At 45.5% G+C, this 12,500-nt stretch overlaps 1 protein-coding gene across 1 annotated transcript in view; it reads left to right on the top strand.

The window, feature by feature from the left end:
* Positions 1–11,351: 11,351 nt before the first annotated feature.
* The window catches only part of LOC139922380 (transcription termination factor 1-like), a 13,988-nt gene continuing 12,839 nt past the window's right edge, over positions 11,352–12,500 (top strand). The window contains exons 1-2 of the mRNA XM_078284997.1: positions 11,352–11,396; positions 12,012–12,500. The exon at positions 12,012–12,500 is cut by the window's right edge and continues 449 nt beyond it. Of these exons, the coding sequence (XP_078141123.1) occupies positions 12,165–12,500 (336 nt within the window). The 5' untranslated portion in view covers positions 11,352–11,396; positions 12,012–12,164. The remainder of the gene's footprint in view (positions 11,397–12,011) is intronic.

Below are 12,500 nucleotides of genomic sequence, written 5' to 3'. Positions count from 1 at the left end.
CCCATCCAGCATGATAAAGTGTTTTGTAGCTGAGCGGCTGCACTGTGAGTCCAAAAGACCGAATGACAGTTCCTTCTTTTAGAAAGAGTGAGTGTGAAATTTTAGAACTCCAACCAACCAGAATCCATTCACCTCAACCGCTAGAGAAGAAGTCTGAGATGGACCAAGGTCAGCTCCCAGTAGAAACCAACAGAAGACTGTGTTGTACCAGTCAGCTCCCAGTAGAAACCAACAGAAGACTGTGTTGTACCAGTCAGCTCCCAGTAGAAACCAACAGAAGACTGTGTTGTACCAGTCAGCTCCCAGTAGAAACCAACAGAAGACTGTGTTGTACTTTACTTTGTATTTAAATTAAGTGTTATGCAGTCACAGGTTTGCCTTTACTGGATGTTTTACAACAACTTCAAATGTGACTCAACCAATCAGAACTGAGGACCGGGGACATTGGTGTTCGATTGGTTGTGAACTGATGAGTTGAGGATTTAAAGGAAGTGGGCGTGGCCTGTAACTCCTCTCCGGACCTGTTTTAATCACTTCTTGTTCTGCTCTCTTCCTGTCCAGGCTTAGTCCCGCCCCCTGACAACAACAGCAACCTTTGACCCCCCAGAGTTCCACAGTGCTGTCATGGCTGACAAGAAACGCTCAGCTTTACCCCCTCCCTCCCTCTCCTCTCCACCCATCACCTCCCCCTCCCATCAGAATGGGAGGATCGGCAGGGCAACTCCAAAAAGCCCTCCGCCCCCCCACCATAACGGCAGTCTGCAGGCGGGGGTAGGAAGCCGTAGTCCCAAGGGTTCTAGTCCTTGTCTCAGGGGTGCTAACTCTAGTCCCATGGGAATTAGCCCTAATTCCAAGAGTGCTAGCCCTGGTCTCCAGGGTGCTAGCCCCAGTCCTCGTCCCAGTTCTGGTTCCAGTGCCAGGGTTCCCCAGGTGCCTCAGACTGTGGTTGTTGGTTCAAGTCCTCGGACTGGGTCCAGCTCCACCAGGCCCAGGGGGAAGAGTCTAGGCTCCAATCCAAAACCCAGAACCAGAACCACGGCTTCCCGGAACAAGGTAACTGCCACACGTTCAGTGCTTTGCACTTAACTTGTTTACATTTAAAAACATCCACTGTTATGATGCTATTTGACCCAGTCAAATCAGTCTGACTCCTCCTTGTTGTTCTGCTCCTATCAGTCTGACTCCTCTTTGTTGTTGTAGTGTAGGAGCAGCCAGCAGGAGGAGACAGAGGAGTTGTTGGATCTGATCTTGGAGTCTCAGAGCCAGAGACTGGAGGACCAGAGAGCTAGTCTCAGTTTGCTGCCTGACCCAGGACCAGCTGCTCTGTGTGGGGCCTGCAGCCAGGACCATCCCCCTCTACCCAGCCTGGACTTCTACTACATGCTAATACACTACCAGGTACTCTCATCTGCTACTAAGCTCTATTCTATTCTGACCTAGTTTGCTCTGCTCTGCTGTTGTGCTGTCTGGTTTTGATTAGGTATTCTGTTAGGATGCAATCACACCAACAGTTTGTTTTCCATAGTGGAAAACTGAGGCAAACTGGTCTCAGGTGAGTCCAGAAGCAATTCAAGAAGACCCCTATAAATGACTCAAGAAGATCAGAGAGAATCTCACCTGGAACAGGGAAACTCCTGGAATCAGTGAGTGGTGCTTACAGCAAGCGCCTGGTGGCTGAGAGGAACCAACAACAAATAGTTGGACTCACGACCAACCACAGTGTCAGCTCTAGAACCAAACTCTTCAATCGGGGCTGGTCTCTCTTCCTCAGGAGTTGTCAAGGGAAGAGGACTTCTGATACTGGACTTGTGAGCTAGCCATGGATCATCCAAAACAAACAGCATGTTCCAACACAAGGAGGTTCATAAATGAACATGGTACCAGAGCACTTTTGGGCCAAAGGTCAATGATCAGCTTTGTTGTTGTTTCGTCAGCTCTGACATCATATGGTCTAGATACTATCATCATCTGGTGGTGAGCCGGATCAGATGCTGTCTGAATGATTTCAGCTCTCAGCTCTGAAGGAGCTTCTCCTGTATCACAGGAGGTTGGAACATGGAGTCAGAATGGACTCTGTTCAAAACCTCTGTTATGGAAGCAGCTGCTTGGAGCTGTGGCCGGAAGGTGGGCGGAGTCTGGAGCTGTGGCCAGAAGGTGGGCGGAGTCTGTCAGAACCTGCCGGTGGACACCAAGGGTGAGGGAGGCTGTCCAGCTGAAGAAGGAGCCCTTCTGGACCTGGTTGGTATGGAGGACTGCTGACTCAGCAGAGAGGAACCAGCAGCTGCTGGAGCTACAGAAGAGAAAGTCCTGCTGTGGAGGAGTTTGGAGAGGAGATGGAAGAGGCTTATGACTGTGTTGCCTGAGGTATCCTGTCAGGTATCAGCTGAAGTCTGGAGCTGAGACTGGCCGTGCTCAGAATGGGAAACTACTCACACTATACACACTACATGCAACATGTTACTCTGTGGCATATGTAGCATGTTTAATGTGGTAGTATTCCATTCTGAACACGGTGACATTAGGGAGGATCTCTGCTGTTTGTGGATGATGTCGTCCTTCTGGCTTCATCGGACCGTGATCTCTGATGGGAACTGAAAGAGTTTGCAGCTGAATGATGAGGATCAGCACCTCCAGATCTGAGGCCATGGTTCTGCTCTGGAGAAGAATTTCCTGTCTCATCCAGGTGAGGGGGAGCAGCTGCTGTGGAGGAGTTCAGGTATCTCAGGTCTGATTCTCCAGTGAGGGGAAGAAGGATCAGAATGACGTGAGGTTTCTCCTCAGGGTGATGTGAGGTTTCTCCTCAGGGTGACGTGAGGTTTCTCCTCAGGGTGATGTGAGGTTTCTCCTCAGGGTGACGTGAGGTTTCTCCTCAGGGTGATGTGAGGTTTCTCCTCAGGGTGATGTGAGGTTTCTCCTCAGGGTGACGTGAGGTTTCTCCTCAGCGTGACATGAGGTTTCTCCTCAGGGTGACGTGAGGTTTCTCTTCAGGGTGACAGGTCAGGAGCTCGGTGATCCAGGAGGACCTCGGAGTTGAGCTGCTGCTCCTCCACATTGAGAAGAGCCAGTTGAGGAGGTTGGGGCTCCTGGTAAGGATGCCCCCCCCCCCCGGCCGCCTCGCTGTGGAGGTGTACCGGGCACAACAGACTGGACACAGACCCCCGCTGTAGACCCAGGTAATGCAGGAGAGACTACATCTCCCAGTATGCCTGGGAAGGCCCGGGGATCCCCAGGAGGAACTGGAAGAAGTCGTCTGCTCTGCCCTCCTGCAGCCACCGAGCTCCTGACCTGGATAAAGCAGCTAGAAAAAAAATGAATGGATGGCATATCGGCATTGTTGCATTTTTGTGTTTGGTTTGTTAAGGTTTACATGGTTACAAGCAAACCAGGGTTTGTAAATAAAAGTCACATGGACATATTAGTAGCTCGTTTATTGGTAACCTGTCATCCGACCAGGCTAGAGATTTTAGTGCGGGGGTGGAGTACAAACAAATCTGATTCCAGTCCCTGTACCGTTAGCCATGATGGACTTGTCTGCTTTTATCCACAATCTCATTCAGAAAATGTTTCAGGATGTAAAACATCAGCGGTAAACGTCAGGTTTTGGTGTCAGTCCCTCAGAATCAAAGAGCGAGGGCTTCTTTCAGAGCCGCCATTTTGCACCAAGAGACGTTCAACAATCATACAGGGAGAAATCCATCGTAGAAGAGGAGAGAGACCAGTTTCTCCACCACAGGAGCAGGAGAGAGACCAGAATGCACTGCAGGAGCAGGAGAGAGACCAGAATGCACTGCAGCTACAAGACATGATGGGTTTTGAGTAAGCAGTTTCTGGACTGGAAGAGCTCTCGCTCTCTTGCTCTTACTATGCTATCACTACCGCTCTCCACCTCCGCATACTGAATCCAACAAGTTCTGGGAAACGTAGGAAATTACTAACTGCAGCAGAAGTAGACGAGGCAGGTTGAGGGACTGTGGGTTCACCAAAAAAGTTAATTACAATATTCATCAGAACATAACTCCTGGAAAGTATTGATCAATCTGTGATGTTCAATGCATTCTAGAGTTATTTTATGATGAAATGCTGTAATGTGCTTTTTGGCATGCTTTAAGGGGCAAATTCTCATTTAAGAATGCATGAAGAAATAGCTAAATATGAACATTTTGTTCTGCTAGGCTTTCCAAGCACGTCTACTTCTACCCATAATCCCTTGCGTTTCGGGGTGGTTTCCTCTAGTTGGTTGGTTTACGTTCTCACTCCTAACAAACTGCAGCTCAGGTCTGTAGTTAGAGGACTGAGACGGATGGGATTGTTCTCACCTGGACAAACCAACCCAACTAAAACACTGCAGAGTTCAGATAAACCGATCTGAACATGATGGAGGGGAACGCAGCCTTATAGCAAGAGTCAAGATCCAAGATTTCCTTTTATTGTCATTGTACAAGTACAACAAACTTGCTTTGTATAGCATCCTGATCCCTGCTTATTATCTTTAACTGCCTGTCTGTCTTCTGTCTGTCTGTCTGTCTGTCTGTCTGTCTGTCTTCTGTCTGTCTGTCTGTCTGTCTGTCTGTCTGTCTGTCTGTCTGTCTGTTTGTCTGTTTGTCTTCTGTCTGTCTGTCTGTCTGTCTGTCTGTCTGTCTGTCTGTCTGTTTGTCTTCTGTCTGTCTGTCTGTCTGTCTGTCTGTCTGTCTGTCTGTCTGTCTGTTTGTCTGTTTGTCTGTCTGTCTGTCTGTCTGTCTGTCTGTCTGTCTGTCTGTCTTCTGTCTGTCTGTCTGTCTGTCTGTCTGTCTGTCTTCTGTCTGTCTGTCTGTCTGTCTGTCTGTCTGTCTGTCTGTCTTCTGTCTGTCTGTCTGTCTGTCTGTCTTCTGTCTGTCTGTCTGTCTCCAGTCTGACAGGATGGAGGATCAGAGATGTTCTCTGCCGGACCTGGACGATGTCGTCGGCTCGATCCCCGACGGTCAGGAGGATTTTTTCAGTCTGATCCAGAGAGTCCAGTCCAGGAGGATGGACGAGCAGAGAGCCTCACTGCTGCTCACACACACCGACACACACACCGACACACACACCGACACACACACCGACACACACTCGGCGTCCAACGGTCCATCCAGCCGTGCTCGCTCCTCCTCCCACCACTGATGTGTTATGGAGCCGGAAATGTTTGTTTGAGCCCCACATGAACAGAGTACTAGTATGTTTTAGTGAGTACTAGTATGTTTTATTGAGTACTAGTATGTTTTAGTGAGTACTAGTATTTTTTAATGAGCACTAGTACATCTTAATGAGATGGGTCTTGGAGAGAAGGGATTCTGGATAAAGTTAGAATGCAGATTATTTTTGCTAGATGTTGTGATCACAACTCTTATTCTCCATAATATGAAAAAATAAATTAGTTAATGCATTTTTGGCATCTTATATCACCATGTTGATATAAGGGGGGGGGGCTCTGGGACCTGCCTGGAACCAATCAGAGAAGGACCACATTATGACATCATCACATAAAGGACTAGGCGGGGACATCATTGCACTAAGGAGTTGTTGACTTCCTTACAGCTGATCTCCAAACAGCAAACTGAGAGACCGGCTGGAGATCTGACCTGGGACCAGCCTGCTGTGTTACTGCAGCATCTCTCTGCTCTGTTCCCCTGACTGTAGAATCTGTTAACAGTTAAAACAGTTAAACAGCACAGACCTGATCCCGCTCCAGACCTGATCCCGCTCCAGACCTGATCCCGCTCCAGACCTGATCCCGCTGGGAGCAACGTTTCCATTTATTCTTCATCTGACCGATGAAGTGCCGAGCGGTTTGCTGTGTTGTTTTGTTCCATGTTGACCCGCAGCGTGTTGGAAAGGACCAGCTGTCTGGAGCAGAACACTAGTTTCCACTGTCAGCCATGTTGGCTCCAGTCCTGCTCTGTGGCCGTTGTCATGGTAACTGCTGATGCTGTGCCAGCTGACCTGTAGAGGAGCGGGAGCCTCCAGGTTAGAGAAGAGGCGCGGGAGCAGAAGGTTTGAATCCCCAGGCTGGCTGGGGAAACACCCTGAGTTCCCTTGAGCAAGATAATGTCATGATGAATTACTGGCAGTGTTTTAGAAACAGATATTCTGAGAGACGTTCAGCCCAACCCGACTCTAACACTCACTACTGGTTCTGCTGGTTCTGCTGGTTCTGCTGGTTCTGCTGGTTTGGTTTGGTTGGTTGTCTGGTCTCAGGTGTTTGGCCCGTTGCTCCACACCAGGCAGCAGGTTCTGGACCTGATGCTGCATTCATCCACCAGTCTGCAGCAGGACAGTATGATTATTATATTATATTATATTACATTATATTATATTATATTATATTATATTATATTATATTATATTATATTATCTGGAGCTCTGACATGTGAGCAGAGTGTTTAAATGGCTGCTGTAGAGGAAGATGTACTTTTATACATTCTCCATCGCCGCCAAAAGAAAAAGTTTTAAAGAAGCTGGAGCTGCCAGATCATTTTCATTTGTTTTGTGAACCGAGTCGAGCTGCAGCCTCGCAGAACGCGCCTCTGGACGGGCGAGCGCCCCGGCTGGGCGAGCGCCCCGGCTGGGCGAGCGCCCCGGCTGGGCGAGCGCCTCCGGACGGGCGAGCGCCTCCGGACTGCGAGCGCCCCGGCTGGGCGAGCGCCCCGGCTGGGCGAGCGCCCCGGCTGGGCGAGCGCCCCGGGACGGGTGGAAATTAAACTGGCCGTGCTTTTTTTTTTTTTTCACACATGGAGTAGTTTCACTCCATGCTGTTGAAACAATGCTGTTATAAAAGCAGTTTCACTCGATATTTGTTTTAGTGTCAAACTAACTTCCGGTTCAGAACAATGTCGCCTTCAAAATAAAAGCACTGAAATTGACAGACTTGGCAATGCAAATTTCAACAGTTTCACTCGATTTTTTTAAAACAATGCTGTTACATAAGCGGTTTCATTCGATGTTTTGTTGTTCATTTTTATGCTTGTTTTATCGTCAAACTAACTTCCGTTTCAGCACAATCTCGCCTTCGAAATAAAAGCACAGTAATTTACAGTTTTGACAACAGGAATTTCAATATGTATTATTCAGGGAACGTATGATTTCAAACTAAATTGAAAATAGAGCTATGAAATTCAAAAGGGGAAACACTGAGAAAATGTAATGGTGATTTTGAGTTTCCATACGAAAATTTGACCTAGCAGGGAATAGTGATGTTTACGAGTATGACTCGGTTAATTGTGCACATTTCAACATAATCTCGGAGGCGTCCGCCCGGCAGGAGGCGTCCGCCCGGCAGGAGGCGTCCGCCCGGCAGGAGGCGTCCGCCCGGCCGGAGGCGTCCGCCCGGCAGGAGGCGCGTTCTGCGAGGCTGCAGCCAACAGCAGGAGGAAGCTTCCTCTCTCCTCACTTCCTGTATGTTTCCTCCTCTGATGCTCTGATTGGCTGTTCAGCCTCTGTTCAGACACCAAAACAGATCAAACCTGTTGAAATCCAACTGTCTAACCCACAATAACTCCTGCTGTAGACCCTGACCCTGACCCTCCTGCTGTAGACCCTGACCCTCCTGCTGTAGACCCTGACCCTCCTGCTGTAGACCCTGACCCTGACCCTCCTGCTGTAGACCCTGACCCTGACCCTCCTGCTGTAGACCCTGACCCTCCTGCTGTAGACCCTGACCCTCCTGCTGTAGACCCTGACCCTAACCCTCCTGCTGTAGACCCTAACCCTCCTGCTGTAGACCCTGACCCTCCTGCTGTAGACCCTGACCCTGACCCTCGACCCTGACCCTCCTGCTGTAGACCCTGACCCTGACCCTCCTGCTGTAGACCCTGACCCTGACCCTCGACCCTGACCCTCCTGCTGTAGACCCTGACCCTCCTGCTGTAGACCCTGCCCCTAACCCTCCTGCTGTAGACCCTGACCCTCGACCCTGACCCTCCTGCTGTAGACCCTGACCCTCCTGCTGTAGACCCTGACCCTCCTGCTGTAGACCCTAACCCTCCTGCTGTAGACCCTGACCCTCCTGCTGTAGACCCTGACCCTCCTGCTGTAGACCCTGACCCTCGACCCTGACCCTCCTGCTGTAGACCCTGACCCTCGACCCTGACCCTCCTGCTGTAGACCCTGACCCTGAGGAGACAGAGATCAATATGATGAACAGAGGAGAAGAAGAGCAGCGTCTTGTTCCTGATTCACACAAACATCCAGGAGACGATCTGACTGTTGACCTCCTGAAGCCCAGGGCATCATGGGAAAAACACCAGATCAGCAGTTCTCCATCATGGAAGTCCAACAGACTGACTAGTCTAACTAACTAGTCTAACTAGTCTGACTAGTCTGACTAGTCTGAATTAGTGAAAACCTGGTTATTATAGTTTCATGCTTTTGATTTACTTTTCATTCATGTTTTCATTTCATTTTCAGTCCAGAGTGTTTGTTAATTTATATTTTAGTTTATTTTAGTTTGCGTGAATGTCTTATTTTACTAAATATATATTTGTTTTTTCTCACTGCTGCAGACTCCAGTCTTTCCATATATATTTACTACAATACCCACCTGCTTTATGTTCTTCATGGAGCAGCATCAGAGCAGAAGGTGTTTTATGAACAGATGTGCAGCCAAACCTTTTCATGATGGGAAGACATTTTATAGTAAATAACATTATGTTTGCTAACGTTTCTGTATTGTCCACAAAGCTGATTCTAATAAACTGATCAGCAATAAACTGATTGATTAGGTCTAAGCTGTAGATCACCATTTGTTTTATTATAATATTTCCTGGTCGTTTTGTTAAATATTGAGATGTAAATTCATTTCAGAAGCTGATTCCAGGTCAGCCTGTTCTTCACGGTCATGATCAGACTCTTTCCCGCTTTCTCGCTGCGCAGGCGCACTGCCGCCGTCGAACAGCGGAAACACGCTGGGAACGTCAGCAGGAGCCAAAGATTGTTTATCAATTTAATGAATCACTCCACAGTAAAAAACACAACCAACAACGTTACCATAGCAACCAATCTGCTGCTCTTCAGGCGGTTTTATCTCTGGATGTTAAATAAACATGATAAACATTATTAAACATTATAAACATGATAAACATTATTAAACATTATAAACATTATAAACATTATTAAACATTATCAACATTATAAACATTATTAAACATGATCAACATTATTAAACATTATAAACATTATTAAACATTATTAAACATGATAAACATTATTAAACATGATAAACATTATTAAACATGATAAACATTATAAACATGATCAACATTATTAAACATGATAAACATTATTAAACATGATAAACATTATTAAACATTATAAACATTATTAAACATTATAAACATTATTAAACATTATTAAACATTATTAAACATTATAAACATTATAAACATTATTAAACATTATTAAACATTATAAACATGATAAACATTATTAAACATTATAAACATTATTAAACATTATTAAACATTATAAACATTATAAACATTATTAAACATGATCAACATTATTAAACATGATAAACATTATTAAACATTATTAAACATTATAAACATTATTAAACATGATAAACATTATTAAACATTATTAAACATGATAAACATTATTAAACATTATTAAACATGATAAACATGATAAACATTATTAAACATTATTAAACATGATAAACATGATAAACATTATTAAATATTATTAAACATTATAAACATGATAAACATGATAAACATTATTAAACATTATAAACATAAACATGATAAACATTATTAAACATTATAAACATAAACATGATAAACATTATTAAACATTATAAACATGATAAACATTATTAAACATTATAAACATGATAAACATTATTAAACATTATAAACATAAACATGATAAACATTATTAAGGTTTTTCACGACTCTTCTGCTGTTTTCTTTTTGTCTTGTTTTAATTTATTTTATGAGTTTGATGTTTTTTGCTCGAACACTTGGTATTAAAAATGCTATTCACATTATTATTATTATTATTGTTATAATTATTATGTTCTTATCTCATATACTTGCTTTTAACATCAATAGAGAGCCGAATTCTGATGTAATTTTGTATGTTGTAAAGTTGCAATTCTGCCGTTTGATTTGTTTTCCAAAACAGAAAATGTGAATGTGATTTGGCAGGAAGTCCAGATCCAGATCCAGATCCAGATCCAGATCCAGTCTGTCTGACAGGCTGAGCAGCTCAACTGTTTTGTTCCATTAAATAAAACCATCAGCTCAGAGGACCGTTCATATGGAGTCAGCTGCCATCTGCCGGTCTGTGATCAGATCGATATAGATGATCGATAACAACGATAAGAACCGTTCGGTGTATCATGTAAAATGTAAAAGTCAAAACAAGTTTAGAGGAAACAGCAGCAAAGCATCACTGTTATTGTAGTCCTCTTCCCCTGATGATGATTTGTTAGACAAATCCAGTTGATCAGTAACTGAAACATCAGAGTCACACAGCTGAAGCTGCTGAGACTCTGCAGCTCAACACTTTCTCTGCTGGTTCTGTTCAGCTCAACACTTTCTCTGCTGATCCTGTTCAGCTCAACACTTTCTCTGCTGATCCTGTTCAGCTCAACACTTTCTCTGCTGGTTCTGTTCAGCTCAACGCTTTCTCTGCTGGTTCTGTTCAGCTCAACGCTTTCTCTGCTGGTTCTGTTCAGCTCAACGCTTTCTCTGCTGATCCTGTTCAGCTCAACACTTTGTTTTGCTCTTTTTCCTGAGAGCCGCTCAGATCCTCAGAGTTTTGTCATATTGACAAGGTCAAGGTCAAGGTTAGGGCGTGGTGGGTTGGACAGCTGTCTGCAGGTCAACATCCAGACGGGCTGTGAATGTGGAAACTCTGAAACAGTTCATGTCACGCTTCATTGTAAAAGGTATTTTATAAAGAGAGAGAGACTCTTTTCAAAGACTTGTCAGATCTGAGTTGCTTCTTTTTCTTCTAAAACTTAGTTTGGCCGAGGCAGAACCATCAATTAACTGAAAGGAAAATATTACATTTCTTGCATGCGGTTGGCTTATATCAGCGAATATGATTAAGAGGGTCACTTTTGTGACTCTGACCGGTGGAGGGCGGTAATATGCTGTGAAGCATCGAAACCGCCTAAATTCCCAGAAGAAGAAGAAGAAGAAGAAGAAGAAGAAGAAGAAGAGTTTTCAGTTTCACACTAAATGGCGGAGATCCTGACGGACTGAGTCGCTGTAGACCTGCTTGCAGAGCAGACTCGGGACTCGGGAAACAAGGCAGAGTGAGACATCACTACTTCCCCCTGCTCTCTGCGGTAGTGGGCGCATGCGCAGTTAGCACATAGGAAATAAACAGGAAGCATGCCGTCCCCATGTGTACGTGCCGCTGCAGCCTGTGTGAGTAGCTCTGTCGTTTTCTGTTGACTTTCTGTTTATTAACAGGAGAACCGCAGAGTCACGAGACATTAACGGGACATTAACGGCAGCTTGTAGTTTTATTACTTCCTGGTTCTGGCTGTTTTCCCGCAGCGGGTTAAAACCTGAGCTAACATGCTAACAGGCTAACACACACACACACACACACGCTGCTAACTGTGTTACACTGCAAGTCTCTTCAGATCCAGTTTATATTTTATTATAGAACAAGAACATGAAGTTTATATGGAGGAGACACTTCTGCTGCCAATACTCTGTTTAATATATTGGGTTATTGATCACTTATTTCATAGAGGTCACATGGTTTATATTCATAGTTTATTCTCACGTCATGTGATGCCATATGATGTCATGTGATGTGATGTCATATAATATAATGATGTGATGAACTGCTGCAGGTCTGACCCCTTCAGTCCTGAACCAGGTTTAACAGATGAGATGAAACTGAATTGATCTCTGTGGGGAAAAGACAGATCAGAAGTCAGATCAGATCAATACTCAACTGTATTGATCAGTACAATCAATACTGTATCAGCTGATATCTGGAAATAAACATCAATGGCTCTTCTGTTGCAGCTCTGATAAACTGTTCAGCGCATCCGGCCGAGTCCACAGCGCCTCCTGCTGCGCCTCCTGCTGCGCCTCCTGCTGCGCCTCCTGCTGCTGGTTGAAGCTCCTCCTCTTCCTGGTTGAAGCTCCTCCTCCTCCTGGTTGAAGCTCCTCCCCCTCATGAAGCCTCCAGCTCCTGCAGACTCCTCCTCCCCTCACAGGAAGGAGAGGAAGAGGAGGAGGTCGGGGAGTGTGGGGAGTCTTCCTCCTCAACTCCCAGAACCCCCTGCTCCTGTCGACATAGACACGCCTAGGATAAAAGAGAAGAAGAAGAAGAGGAGAGTGGAGGCGGAGGCCAGCCTCGCTCCTCCTCCTCCTCCTCCTCCTCCTCAGGATGGACAGACAACCAGCCCTAAGAAAAGGAAAAAGGTGATGAAAACAGAGGAGACTGTTGTCAGTCCTGCAGCGCCGAGGAGAGAGAAGAAGAAGAAAAAGAACAAGAGAGAGAGACAGATG

Source organism: Centroberyx gerrardi, chromosome 8 (genome assembly GCF_048128805.1).
Source record: "Centroberyx gerrardi isolate f3 chromosome 8, fCenGer3.hap1.cur.20231027, whole genome shotgun sequence".
In the NCBI taxonomy this organism is placed as follows: domain Eukaryota; kingdom Metazoa; phylum Chordata; class Actinopteri; order Beryciformes; family Berycidae; genus Centroberyx; species Centroberyx gerrardi.
Note: the sequence above shows the minus strand (reverse complement) of the source record. Positions and strands in the feature narration are given on the sequence as shown.